This window comes from Saccostrea echinata, unplaced genomic scaffold, assembly GCF_033153115.1.
Source record: "Saccostrea echinata isolate AGI-Se365-2 ecotype Australia unplaced genomic scaffold, CSIRO_AGI_Sech_v1 ptg000002l, whole genome shotgun sequence".
NCBI classification, from domain to species: Eukaryota; Metazoa; Mollusca; class Bivalvia; order Ostreida; family Ostreidae; genus Saccostrea; species Saccostrea echinata.
The window spans coordinates 12,989,762-13,004,294 of NW_026889751.1; the positions used below are offsets into that span (position 1 = coordinate 12,989,762).

Sequence of the window (14,533 nt, forward strand, 5' to 3'; positions counted from 1 at the left end):
ACCTTATGTTAATTGTTCTCATTTGAAATGCATATGATAATTTTGAAAATTTGTGTGTAAATAATTAAAAAGGGTACTGTTCTTGTTTTAGGTGGCCAGTGACCTTCCATTCATCTGTCCATCAGAAGTAGACTTGCTAAATAGATTGTGCAAATTAGGAACATACTATAAAGATTTCAACAACTTCATACAAAAACATGGAGAAACACTTAGTTTGAAAAATTGTGGTAATATTTTAGATGTAATTTCTTATCAAAACAATGTCTTTAGTTAATGATTAAAATAGATAATACTTATATGTATTGGTCTGTTTAAGTAGATGTTGTCTCAGATGACATTCATGGATTGTACTTAAAGTCTTTCTGTCGAGGACTGGACAGGGTTTTAGAGAATTACCGTGTTATTCTTCGAAAGCTGGAAATGGATGTCCTCAGTGATGAACACCTCCCTGTTACGCACCTTGTCAGTTTCTTACAAGAGGTAAATGTTACACAAGATTTCTCTCACCTGAGTCACTCAGGTGACCTGTTGCTATCTGTTTTTGGTTGTGATGAGGAAGCAAGGGTCCTAAATTGTGAATTTCGTGGCCCCTGGGTCAGAGGTTTTGGTGTTAGGGTGGGACTCTGTTGTGTATATTGTAAAAAATGCATTATTCCTTGGAAAATCTTTTCTGCTCCTGGTTATTAAGGAGGCTGGGGGTCAACAAATTAACCACAAATTAACCACCAGATTTAACTTAATTTTTTAGATATGATATCTTAAGCTGTTAACTATCATTTAGCAAAGAAAAATTTCAAAAATTTTAGTTTTAAAATTTGATCATTTTCTATATCTTCATATGGAGCTCTTCTTCTAAAGGAGATCAATATAGTCTAAAAATGGCCACAACCCCCCAGCCTCTTTAAGCTAACAAACTAAGTTTTGGGCTCTATTGATCATATTGTTAGAATACATTGTTTCTTTGAAAACTTTCTTCTCTGCTCCTGGGTATTTAGCAGATAAAAAACTAAGTGCATAGTTATAATAAATCAGGGTGCCTCTTCCAAAATTGTGAAACATGGCCCCTGTGTTAGGGGTTCTGCAGTGTTCCAGCTAGGGGGAAATGGAGGGGTGCAGCACCCTGCCCTCAAATCAGTGCGCCCCTCTGCCCCCACAGGCGCCCCTGTGTCCCCTGTTAGTGTCCAGTATCATTCTGGCTGTCCTTTTCCCTCATTAGAATAATTAGTGTGTTCCAAAGCAGATTACCTAAGGACTATCAGCAATTCACACCTGCTGCCATGGACGATTACGCAATGAAACGCATTGCGGATGTACACTGTACAGGTGCCCACCTTCAATTACAGGTGATTAGGTAATTACTTTGATCACTGACAGTCTGAATAGGGGTTAAAAACTAAAATACTTTGAGAATGTCCAAGCTATCTGTTTTAATATAAAATCTTATAGCGTTCTAAAAATAAATCACGAAGTGAAAGTAGCATTAACATTGACCTTCAATTCTATTTACAAATTGTTGCGTTTTTTTTCTGAAAAAATGAAGGAATAAATTTAATAGCACAAAAACAAGTAAAAATATTCAATTATTTTCTCCTAAATTATGATTTTTGACACTCTGGAAGGTATTATAAAAGGTTACAGATAATATTGTAACTGCATGTGTTCCATTTCCATGCAGAAGTTTGTCTTAATTTCATTAATTAATTATCTGCCACTAAGATGACCATATATGATAAGCAAAATGGATATTGTCTTTAAATTGTAAGTTTAAAACTAATATTTTACTTATGACCTACAAATACTGTATCTATTTTATACAATTTGCCAAAAACAGACACAACTAGTACATGTAGTTTATATGAATTATGATGCTATTATTGAAAAATAGGAAATAAGAATAGAAAATGATTGAAAAAGAGGGGAAAAAAGTAACATTTATGTTAGATTAATTATTTTTTTTAAAATTCTTCTATAATATATGTTTACATATTAGCTATAGATTAATGTACATGTTTTTATAGAACTTTCAAATCAATAAGATTAAATAAATTAATAATATTTGAAAGAGTTTGTTAGTATAAGGGTGAAGTAGGCTTAATGAGACACGCCTATGTAACAAAAGCTCGCGACAAACGTTAAGTTGCGAAAAGGTGCCCTTCTTTTGCACCCGTCCATTTTCATATCCTAGCTGGAACACTGTACACGATTCAAATTTACATGCCATGTTGACAGTCAGAAATCTCCGAATTGTTCAGAGTAAATGCACTGACCAGAGTTAGAGTTATGACACGATAGCAGTGTTTTTCTTTGAAGTTTGCTGTTCTGTAAGTTGCGAAAAGGTGCCCTTCTTTTGCACCCCTCCATTTTCAGATCCTAGCTGGAACACTGGTTCTGGTGTATGGGAGAGTCACTAATGATCATTTAGTGAAAATGTATAAAGTCTTTAGATATCTTCTCTACCCCTGTATACTTAGCAGAACAAATTAAGTGCATGCTTATGATGAGCAAGGGTACCTCTTCCAAAATTGTGAAATTTCTGGCCTCTTTATCAGGGATTTTGGAGTTAAGGTGGGGCTCTATTGATCATATAGTTAAAATGCAAAATATCTTTAAGATTTTTTTGCTCCTAAGCATTTAGGAGGCAAACAGATACAAAACTGTAGTGAGCAAGATTGTTTTTACTGGATTTGTGAAATTTTAGACCACTGGATCAAGTGTTCAGGCTCCGGGGCCATAAAACTTAGATGAGCTCACTTTTGATCTCAGTCTCACTTTTCTACTATTAATTCCTTTGGTAAAAGTGAGACCGAGATCAAAAGTGAGCTCGTCTAAGTTTTATGGCCCCGGAGACTGGTGCTAGGCAGGGCTTTATTGATCTTGTAAGGAAATTTGTACTCTACTGAGAGAAGTTATTTTGCTTTCCCCTTTACTTATGATAATTAATGAGTAAGAAACTATTCAGTATATTTTTATCAATCTTCATGGCATCAACATTGACCTTGAACTTTCATTCAACCTTGATCTCACTTTTCTCAAATTTGTCTTTAGCTAAATTTCACAGAAACAAATCAAGATATTTTCAACCAGCTTATGCTGATGCATATTGAGAGATATTTAACTTTTTTTTGTCTTTGATCTTGACCTAACTTTTCTCAAATTTTGGTTAGTTCAAGTTCAAAGAAACTGTTCAAGATATTTTTAGCACACCTCAAAAAAGATGGGGGGAGCTTATGTGATACCCTCAGTGTCGGCATCCCAGGTTAAAGTTTTATGGTGTAGTTTTCTTTTTGAGTACGTCTATACCCTACTTTAATCAGAGATGCATGAAAAATGCTACTAGTGTAGTTCAATGTACCAGCCAAGGTTTCAGATGCTGCAATTTCAGCTTAGGAATGATCAGGGTAATGTTTTTGGAGCAGGTTAGAGTTTTAGGTGCAGGTTAAAGTTATTGATGCAGGTCTCATTTCCAAGTAACTATAAGCCCTATTTTGTTCAAACTTGCATGGATGATACATCCAAGGAAGCACACTACCAGGCTTGCATTGGATGCTGGATTTGACCTACATTTTCCGGATGAGTGACCAGGTTTAAGTTTTTGAGGCAGGTTCATTTTAAAGTAACTTTAAGCCCTATGTTGACCAAACTTGCGTAGATGATACATCTAAGGATGTACACTACCAGGCTTGCTTCGGATGCTGGATCTGACCTTCATTTTCTGGATGAGTGAACAGGTTATAGTTCTTGGAGCAGGTTCATCCTAAAGTAACTATAAGCCCTCTATTGATCAAACTTGCATCAATGATACATCTAAGGATGCACACTACCAGGCTTGCTTGGGATACTGGATCTGACCTACATTTTCCAGATGAGTGAACAGGTTAAAGTTTTTGGAGCAGGTTCATTCTAAAGTAACTATAAGCCATAGGTTGACCAAACTTGCATGGAAGAGACATCTAAGGATGCACACTAATGGACTTGCTTTGGATGCTGGATATACATTTTCCAGATATGGACCAGGTTAATGTTTTGGGTGCAGGTCTATTACAAAGAAACTATAAGGCCTATATTTCTGAACCAAACTTTCATGGATGATGCATCAAGGGATGAACACTCTCACACTTGCTTCAGATGCTGGATTTGAATTGCATTTTCTGGATGAGTGACTAGTTTGAAGTTTTTGGATAAGTCTATTCCCAAGTAACTGCAAGCCCTATCAGATCAAATTGCATAAATGTTGCATCTTGAGATGTACACTACTAGATTATTAGTTTAATGTGGGAATTTGCCCTACCTAAAACATTTGTTGAGATAAGCTCTGTAATCTCTGATTTCTTATGTTTTATGTAAGCCTGTGCACTGATACATTATTTGGTGAGTATTTATCCACTGTGTCCAATTTTTTTTTAACCTTGATGTAAATTTTTTTTCACAGTAGGATTCCATTTAATTTCGTAATACACAGAACATTGCTCACAACCTGTTTTTAAAAAGTGAAAAAGTTGCGTGCACCCACCTCCAATATTTAACACCCATTAAATACTGTTTCCATATTCCATATGCATATGAAATTCAACCTCATAATATTTTGTCAAAATGACTGAATTATCATTTCCCAACAATGTACAAAAAAATGAATCCTTTTTGTTAGATTTTTAGGTCACCTGAGTCACTCAGGTGACCTATTGCTATACATTTTTGTCCGTTGGTGTTCGTCGTGCGTTAACATTTTAACATTTTCAGCTTCTCCTCTGAAACCACTCGACCAATTTCAACCAATTTTGGCATATAGCATCTATGGGTGAAGGGGAACAAAAATTTTGAATTTCATGGCCCCTGACCCCCTGGGGCCTGAGGGGTGGGGCTAAAACCACCAAAATTAATGCAATCTTTAAAAATCTTCTTCTTTACTCCTGGACATCAAACAGTCAAACTGTTGGCATGATTGTAATAAGCATTGAACCCTCTCTCAAAATTGTGAATTTCATGGCCCCTGGGTCAGGGGTTCTGGTGTTAGGGCGTGGCTCTAATGATTATATAGTGAGTATGTATAAATTCTTTAAAAATCTTCTCCTCTGCTCCTGGGTATTAAGTGGATGAACTAAGTAATAGTTACATTGTATGATGAGCAATGGTGCCTCTTCCAAAATTGGGAATTTCACAGCCCCTGGGTCCGGGGTTCTGGTGTTAGGGCAGGTGTAACGACGAATAGTGACCCCCATAGAATATTGACCGGGGGTCATTTTTCTACGTAGAAATTTGACCCCCTGGTCAATATTCTACGTGGAAAAATGACCCCCTTTTTCGTAGAAATTATGGCCTGGGGGTCATTTTTCTCCGTGTGGGTTGTAGAAAAATGACCCCGTAGAATAATGACCCCGTGTTTTTTTTTCTATACAAAAAAAACTGGTTTTGGTAGGACTATTCTTGTTAGGCAAATACATAGGAGTAAAATCACGCAGCCTAAAAGTTTTAAAGTTTAAGTAACAAAAGGTTACACCATACATTACATGTACATCAATAATACAAGATGTTTTATCCCATTAAAGGAAATCAAATAACTATAGGCTATTATGCTGTTCGTTGACTATAAGAAAACAAAAATACATGTGTTCTTAGATTTGTTTTATCAAATTTTATTTTTAAAAAAAGTTTCCAGAGTCGTCATTTAAAAAAAAAACAAGATTATTTACTTGGCTGGTGTCAGAGAGAGAAATTTATATATGAATAAAAATGCATGGTTTCTGTGTAATTGTAATGATCCTCTTTAAATTTTACTCTGGGTAAATAATGTAAAAAAAAAAAAAAAAAAAAAAGAATGAAAATAAAGTCTCAAGGGTTTTTTTTTTTCTGAAGTTACAAGAAAGATTAATGTTTTCGAACCCTACCCAAATAAATCTGCGTGAAAAAAATGGACAATTGTTAAGAAAATTAGATCTCATATATATCTTTGACTTTCTGGTAAAAAACTTCTAATAAAAATATATAAGGAAGATTAAATTTGTGTAAAAATAACAGACAGGACTAAATCAAAATTCCTCTGATATTCAGATATCTCAGAGACACAAAAAAATGGTTAGCTCAAAATCTTTACCAATGTCTTTTGTCGTTTGCTAGTGTCAACAAAACCTATAAACAAAATGAGGCTTTTTACATGTACATAAAAAAATAATTAATTAATAAAAGAGATGTTTGGTATACTAAGAATTGACATAAGTTTATACACAGTTGTACGTATTTCCCTTTTCTAGTTATATGTAATAAGTTTTACCAATAGAAAAAAAAAACGAATGTTGCATTATGAAAAAGCTTCGCTGCCTAATTTACATATTATTTTTTCCCTAAGTATGATTGGCAATATTAGCACAATTGAAGTTGCGTTTGCAAGACTACATACAACTGTACCAAAAATATTGTTCAAGTACGTGATTCGTGTCAGCGTATCTATAGTGGTAAGTTTTGAGGGGGTGGGTAACGAGGATGTAACCCACTCTTTGAATTTACTAGCCTATAGAAAAAAAATCTGGCCATCTCTTTCCTATGCACAAATTAAGCGATCTTGCTGTGTGATACAAGGTTTTAAAAATATAAGAGTCTTTAGGATAATAGTAAACAAAAATCTATTTTTCTTGCATTAAAAATCCTACTTATAATGAGTTACATAATGCATATGTGCATGATGATGTAGATTATACATGTATCTATAAAATGATCAAGGAAGGGGAGTATATTGCCAGTATTTCTATCACAATCGAAGGGCACTCCTAACAAAAATTTACTATAGTAAACTATACGAGGATTGTCCGGTAAAATCGTGGACAAAGCGTTTTTCTCGAAAAATAATGGGCGCACTCAGCTGAAATTTTCAACAAATGTTTATTTATCATATTTTTTTGGATAAAATATATACAAAAACAAAGTGTTTATTACGCTTGAATGTACACAGGGTACGGTCCTACGGCGCACGATAAATAAACCAGGGTTTCATTTGAAAATACATGAGTATTATTTCGAAATAAAAGTACTAAATAGATAAGGTTGGGTTAAAAATTATCCTATTTTTAATCCACTATCTATTATGTCGTCTTTTGAAAATTTTCAAGGTATTTCCTTAAACTTTGGCAGTTTCCCGAGCATTTGAAATGGGAAAGTGGTAAACGCAACAAGCGAAAAATGGCGATGTTTGGTGAAGTTACGGTGCACCGGAGAGCAGTTCCGTTTGATTTAGATGTAGTAATTACGCCCTAAGAAATTTTAAATGACTACAGAAAAAAAAATATTACTAGATCTTTAATATACAAGTGAAATGGGAGTTTTCTAAGCGGAAGGTTTTTGATCGGGTCCTCAGGTAGAAAGAAACATCCCAACAAACAGCTACAGGCAATAGCAAAAGACGCTATCACTGTAGACTATCGATATAAGACAACCTATTTAGTTGAATGAGAGTGAGAATACTGTCCATAACTTACTAATAAATCTTCAGAAAGTTCCATGTGTGTGTGAGATTGGTTCCTTGACTGTTTATGGAGGAATAAAGGGGAACACAAGTATGTGCATCAATGAAATTTCCGAGTTTTAGTGGGGCTTACCTAACTTTTTTTAGCAAAGAGGAAACGTGACGCTGCTTTATACACTTTGACGTTATCATACGTGCGCCGTAAGGCGATGCCACACATAACATAAAGTCTCATATTTTGTTTATTTGAGCACATATCTATTTGAAATTTGCTATGTATATTGATGAAAAGTGTACTAAAAAATAGTGAAAATTTTAGAACCTAGTGGTGATTATTTTTTATACAATACGACTTGTCCACGATTTTACCGAACAACCCTCGTAGTTAACTATATTAGTTTACTATTATTAACTATAGTAAATACTTTGATACTTTGATTAACTATGAAACTTTGTTTGGAACTTTTTTGAGATTTCAAAGCTGAAACTTTCTTAAATTGATATCAGTAATGTAAAATTTTGGGATGATATGTTAATGAACAAGAAATACGAGGGGTAATCAAAAAGTTCGCGAACTAATTGAATTACTTCCATAAAAGAAATAAAATCAGATTTCGATTTGTATTATTTTTAGGTCACCTGAGTCACTCAGGTGACCTATTGCTATCTGTTCTCGTCCGTCGGCGTGCGTCGTGCGGTGTGCGTCGTGTGTTAACATTTGAACATTTTTAGCTTCTTCTCTGAAACCGCTTAACCAATTTCAACCAAATTTGGCATATAGCATCTATGGGTAAAGGGGAACAAAAATGGTGAATTTCATGGTCCCTGCCCCCCTGGGACCTGAGGGGTGGGGCTAAAACCACTGAAAATAATGCAATCTTTAAAAATCTTCTTCTTTACTCCAGGACATCAAGCAGTCAAACTGTTGGCATCATAGTAATAAGCATTGAGCCCTCTACCAAAATTGTGAAATTCATGGCCCCAGGGTCAGGGGTTCTGGTGCTAGGGTGGGGCTATATAGAACATATAGTGAAAGTGCATTATTTCTTTGAAAATCTTCTTCTCTGCTCCTGGGTATTAAATAAACTAAATAAGTACATAGTTATGAAGAGCAAGAGTGCCTCATCCAAAATTGTGAATTTCATGGCCCCAGGGTCAGGGGTTCTGGTGTTAGGGCGGGGCTCTATTGATTATGTAGTGAAAATGCATGAATTCTTTGAAAATCTTCTTCTCTGCTCCTGGGTATTAAATAAAGTAACTAAGTACATAGTTATGATGAGCAAGAGTGCCTCTTCCGAAATTGTGAATTTCATGGCCTCAGGGTCAGGGGTTCTGGTGTTAGGGCGGGGCTCTATTGATTATATAGTGAAAATGCAGTAATTCTATGAAAATCCTTTTCTGTGCTCCTGGGTATTAAATAAAGTAACTAAGTACATAGTTATGATGAGCAAGAGTGCCTCTTCCAAAATTGTGAATTTCATGGCCCCAGGGTCAGGGGTTCTGGTGTTGGGGGGGGGGGGGGGGGCTCTATTGATTGTATAGTAGAATTGCAGTAATTCTATGAAAATCCTTTTCTGTGCTCCTGGTTATTAAATAAAGTAACTAAGTACATAGTTATGAAGAGCAAGAGTACTTCTTCCAAAATTGTGAATTTCATGGCCCCAGGGTCAGGGGTTCTGGTGTTAGGGCGGGGCTCTATTGATTATGTAGTGAAAATGCATGAATTCTTTGAAAATCTTCTTCTCTGCTCCTGGGTATTAAATAAAGTAACTAAGTACATAGTTATGATGAGCAAGAGTGCCTCTTCCGAAATTGTGAATTTCATGGCCTCAGGGTCAGGGGTTCTGGTGTTAGGGCGGGGCTCTATTGATTATATAGTGAAAATGCAGTAATTCTATGAAAATCCTTTTCTGTGCTCCTGGGTATTAAATAAAGTAACTAAGTACATAGTTATGATGAGCAAGAGTGCCTCTTCCAAAATTGTGAATTTCATGGCCCCAGGGTCAGGGGTTCTGGTGTTAGGGGGGGGGGGGGCTCTATTGATTGTATAGTAGAATTGCAGTAATTCTATGAAAATCCTTTTCTGTGCTCCTGGTTATTAAATAAAGTAACTAAGTACATAGTTATGAAGAGCAAGAGTACTTCTTCCAAAATTGTGAAATTCATGGCCCCAGGGTCAGGGGCTCTGGTGTTAGGGGGGGGGGGCTCTATTGATTATATAGTGAAAATGCATTAATTCTTAGAAAATCTTTTCTGCTCCTGGGTATTAAATAAAATAACTAAGTACATAGTTATGATGAGCAAGAGTGCCTCTTCCAAAATTGTGAATTTCATGGCCCCAGGGTCAGGGGTTCTGGTGTTAGAGGGGAGGGGGCTCTATTGATTATATAGGGAAAGGGCATGAATTCTTTCAAAATCTTCTTCTCTGCTCCTGGGTATTTTTCAAACAAAGGAAGTGCATGGTTATGATAAGGAAGAATGCCTCTTCCAAAATTGTGAAATTCATGGCCCCTGGGTCAGGGGTTTGGGGGGGGGGAGAGCTCTATTGATTACATTTATATAGTGAAAATGCTTAATTTCTTTCAAAATTTTTTATCTACTCCTGGTTATAAACTAAAGAAACAAGTGTATAGTTATGATGAGAAAGGGTGCTTCTTCCAGAATTGTGAGTTCGTGGCCAATGGGTCAGATGTTCTGGTGTAAGGATGGGGCTTTATTTATTTAATAATATGGTGAAAATGCATTTCTTTGAAAATTGTCTATGCTTCTTTGGATGTTCAAGACAAACAGAGTAAAAGTTTTAATATGCAAGGGTATTTTTACCAGAATTTTGAACACCTGGACCATTTAGTCAAGTTTTCTGGTCCTGGCCAGGGCTCTATTAACTTTTATTCTACTGAGCAAAGTTATTCCCCTTCATTCACCTTTGATAATTAATCAATTTACATAATGTATTTGAAAGCTTAATAGAATAAGAGAATTATGCAAGAAAATTTATTGTATAATAAAAAAAGTACTTTCATAGTTTTAATGACTTGGAAATAATAGATGAATAAAAATGAGACAAAAATAACCTATCTTTTTAAATGTTCTTCAACGGCCAAGAGAGGCCATTGTGAGAAGGAATAATATGGGGTTGAATAATAGACATTTTGTTAATAGTCTGCATGGGAATAGTGATAAATGGGGGGGGGGGGGCAGATAGATACTAGACCAATTATTTTGTTGATGCTAATCATACTATTTTCTTGCTGTTGGGCAACAAAGCTTCATTTATCAGTTTATGGATCCTCTAAATTGTTGTATTGTACTCAGGTGACCGTTAAGGCCCTTGGGCCTCTTGTTTAAAGTGGTCCTCTCCGATTTGAATGCACATCTGCCATCGTTCTCACAGGATGAAATTACACCATTCAGTCGACGGAATGGTAACTGAATGCCCACTGAATGGCCACTGAAAGGTCACTGAAAAGTTCCTTTCCCGTGACTTTTCCGTGGTCTTTCAGTTACCATTCAGTTGACTGAATGACAGATACATTTCAGTGGCCTTTCAGTTATCTTTCAGTTGTATATTTTAATTGAATAATCGGCTTATTTTTTAACTTAGAAAATTTATTTCACGTTTTCTTATTATAATGGATCTGCCCATGCGCGAATCACGTGATCCAGGCGTTCACATGACATGCTCCGTAGCGTTCTGTTCACAGAAATTAAAAGATTTTTCCGAGTTTTATATTTCTTACCATGCAAATTATTTTTATAACAAGAATAGCCCATTTGTCACAAATAGGATTGGTGGATTAGTATATCTTTTTCATGCAGAATGAGCATAGTGACCATCACAACCCGACTCTCTTGTATTGGGGTGTGTCGTTTAGCCATTGTGGATGAAGTATGGGCGCCTTCTTTTTATCATAAATGATATGTTTAAAATCTAAGGTAAACGATATTTTAGGGATTCAATAATTATATTATTGTTAAGATATTCAACTATTTTTCTTACTGTAATTTGGCGATCTTTCGTTACAGATTGCTCAACTAAGGACACATCTCTCCCCAAGCTTGCTTTCACTGGGCACCAGAACAAACATCATTACCACCTCCCTTCCTTCACTAAAACAATCAATCCAATTAATGATTGAACTTCTGCCATGTCTTTTTGTCTTCATAAATCATGTACAAATTATTATATGCTACTGAAAAGGAATTTCTAAGATAAACTTTAAACTTTAAAGCCGTTCGTTGATCAAGTAAGACTGAGTCAACCATTTTTTGTCAAGTCATCTACATATTTAGTCATTTTTATATTGTGACGTCGAAACGTGGAAGAAATATCTGCTATTTATAGAACATGTTTATGACTAAATGTGTGCCAAATTTTATTTTGATCTGAACTTTGGTTTTGTAAATAACAAGATAGAACTTTATGATCACCCCTCGTAGTTCCCTAAATTAAAAAAAAGTGCACATATAAATTTAAGAACATAAAATATCACAATCATATATCAAAAAAAAATACTTTGATTTACTATAGTAAAAACTTTGATACTGCATTAAACTATAGTTAACTTTGGTAAACTATAGTTTTTTTTCGTTAGAAACTATCAGTGTTTTTCATATAGCGATCCTGATACAAAGAGATCCTGATAGTGTTTCATAGTTAATGTTATTTAGATACATTCGTTTTTTTCCCTACAATAGAGATAATATAATTCTACAGACAATAATTGTAAGTACACAAATTACAGGGGAAACAAAAAAATCTATGAGCCAGTGCTTTCTAGTGATACCCCACCCGCACAGACAGACGGACAAGATTTGTACCGAAATGAATATCACTGTACAGCATGCCGAACCAAAGAGTGTATTAAAATTTCAAGCATCTGCGATGAGATGTTGCAGAGAAAACTGCAACGAAAAAAAAAAATGTTTCGGACAGACAGACACAAACACTCACCCCGCACACACAACAGAGAGATTCGCAGGGTACAAGGTATATACCCCCATTTCCTTCGAAGCGGGGATATTAATATTCATGTAATAAATAAGGATAAATGAACCTAAAAGAGGGAAAAAGATATTACATATTAAAAATGAAGCAGCAATTACAGTTAATGATAGCATTTCCATATTGGACGCTATTGGAGGCTTCATATGCCGTGCTTTCTTTAATTTTTTCCTTGTCTAAAAATAATAATACAATACGTTTTTTGTTTCAATGCAATGGTGTATCCAGAAACTGATACATGTAAAAGCTGGGATGGAGGCAGGTTGAAAGCGGGAACAAATTTAAAGCTAGAAGTATAGGGCCACAAACTTGTCCTTTAAAAAGTTTCCGATAACATCCATTCCATACAGGTATATCGTTGTCAGAAAAATATCATGTCATTTTTTTTTTTTTTTTTTTTTTGAACAAAACCTGTGAGAAAAAAAAAAACAAGAAAAAAACAAAACGGATTTATATATATATATATATATATATATATATATATATATATATATATATATATATATGAATTATGAATTTATGCTCCGTAATAATGTATACTCAATGGGATGCAAGCAAAAATAACCATACCATATACATTGTATTGAGAAGTGGCGTTAAGGAGGGGAAGGTACTTTACTCCTCCTCCAATATACATTTGAAAGGGAAAAAAAAAAACAGGAGACTCTAGGCCTTCGCCGACCCTCCCCAACATTGGATTAATGCATTTCACACCTCATTTCTAAAGGTTTAATTATAAAATATAGTGAAAAAGTAGGGGGTCAGATTTCTATGGGGGTCATTTTTCAACGTGTGTGGAGTCGTAGAATTACCGGCCTGGAAGGGTTTTCTACGGTCGAAAAATGACCCTACTTGCCGTAGAAAATTGACCGGGGGGTCATTTTTCTACGGAGAAATTTGACCCCCCGGTCAATATTCTACGGGGGTCACTTTTCGTCGTTGTAACGACGAAAAGTGACCCCCGTAGAATATTGACCGGGGGTCATTTTTCTACGTAGAAATTTGACCCCCTGGTCAATATTCTACGTAGAAAAATGACCCCCTTTTTCGTAGAAATTATGGCCTGGGGGTCATTTTTCTCCGTGTGGGTTGTAGAAAAATGACCCCGTAGAATAATGACCCCCTGTCTCTTTTTTTTATACAAAAAAAAAACTGGTTTTGGTATAAATATTCTTGTTAGGCAAATACGTAGAAGTAAAATCACGCAGCCTAAAAGCTTTAAAGTTTAAGTAACAAAAGGTTATACTTTACCTTACATGTACATCTATAATACAAGATGTTTTATCTCATTAAAGAATATCAAATAACTATAGGCTATTATGCTGTTCGATGACTATACGAGCAAAAATACATGTGTTCTTGGATTTGTTTTATCAAATTTTATATTAAAAAAAAAAAAGATTTCGAGAGTCGTCATTTAAAAAAAAAACAAAACTGTTTACTTAGCTGGTGTCAGAGAGAGAAACTTATATATGAATAAAAATGCATGGTTTCTGTGTATAATTATAATGATCCTCTTTAAATTTTACTCTGGGTAAATAATGAAAAAAAAAAAAAAAAGAATGAAAAAAAGTCTCAAGCGTTATTTTTTTCTTCAGAAGTTACAAGAAAGATTAATGTGTTCGAACCCTACCCAAATAAATTTGCGTGAAAAAAGTACAATTGTTAGGAAAATTAGATCTCATATATATCTTTGATTTTCTGGTAAGAAAAAAAAAGTCTAATAAAAATATAAGGAAGATTAAATTTGTGTAAAAATAACAGACAGGACTAAATCAAAATTCCTCTGATATTCGATCTCAGAGACACAAAAAAATGGTTAGCTCAAAATCTTTACCAATGTCTTTTGTCGTTTGCTAGTGTCAACAAAGCCTTTTTATATTAAAAAAAAATGATTAATTAATAAAAGAGACGTTTGGTATACTAAGATTTTTTTTTTTAAATAAACTTTATTTTCCAGACATAATCTATTACAAAGAAGATATCCTTATATTTGAAAAGAAGGCAGCTATTGGGGATGGGGCCCCGACTAAGCTCCAAGTGATACAATAGCTATTGCATCTCGCAGGATGCATATA

General features: G+C 34.9%; 2 protein-coding genes across 3 annotated transcripts in view; one reads left to right on the forward strand and one right to left on the reverse strand.

Moving 5' to 3' along the window:
- Positions 1-14,533, reverse strand: part of LOC133173165 (large ribosomal subunit protein uL4-like) — a 389,882-nt gene that overhangs the window by 54,865 nt on the left and 320,484 nt on the right. The gene's annotated exons all lie outside the window — the stretch shown is intronic.
- The window catches only part of LOC133173127 (gamma-tubulin complex component 4-like), a 114,533-nt gene that overhangs the window by 14,929 nt on the left and 85,071 nt on the right, over positions 1-14,533 (forward strand). For both annotated transcript variants that reach the window (XM_061308066.1, XM_061308074.1), the window contains exons 2-3: positions 92-227; positions 320-480. In XM_061308066.1, the coding sequence (XP_061164050.1) occupies positions 92-227; positions 320-480 (297 nt within the window). The remainder of the gene's footprint in view (positions 1-91; positions 228-319; positions 481-14,533) is intronic.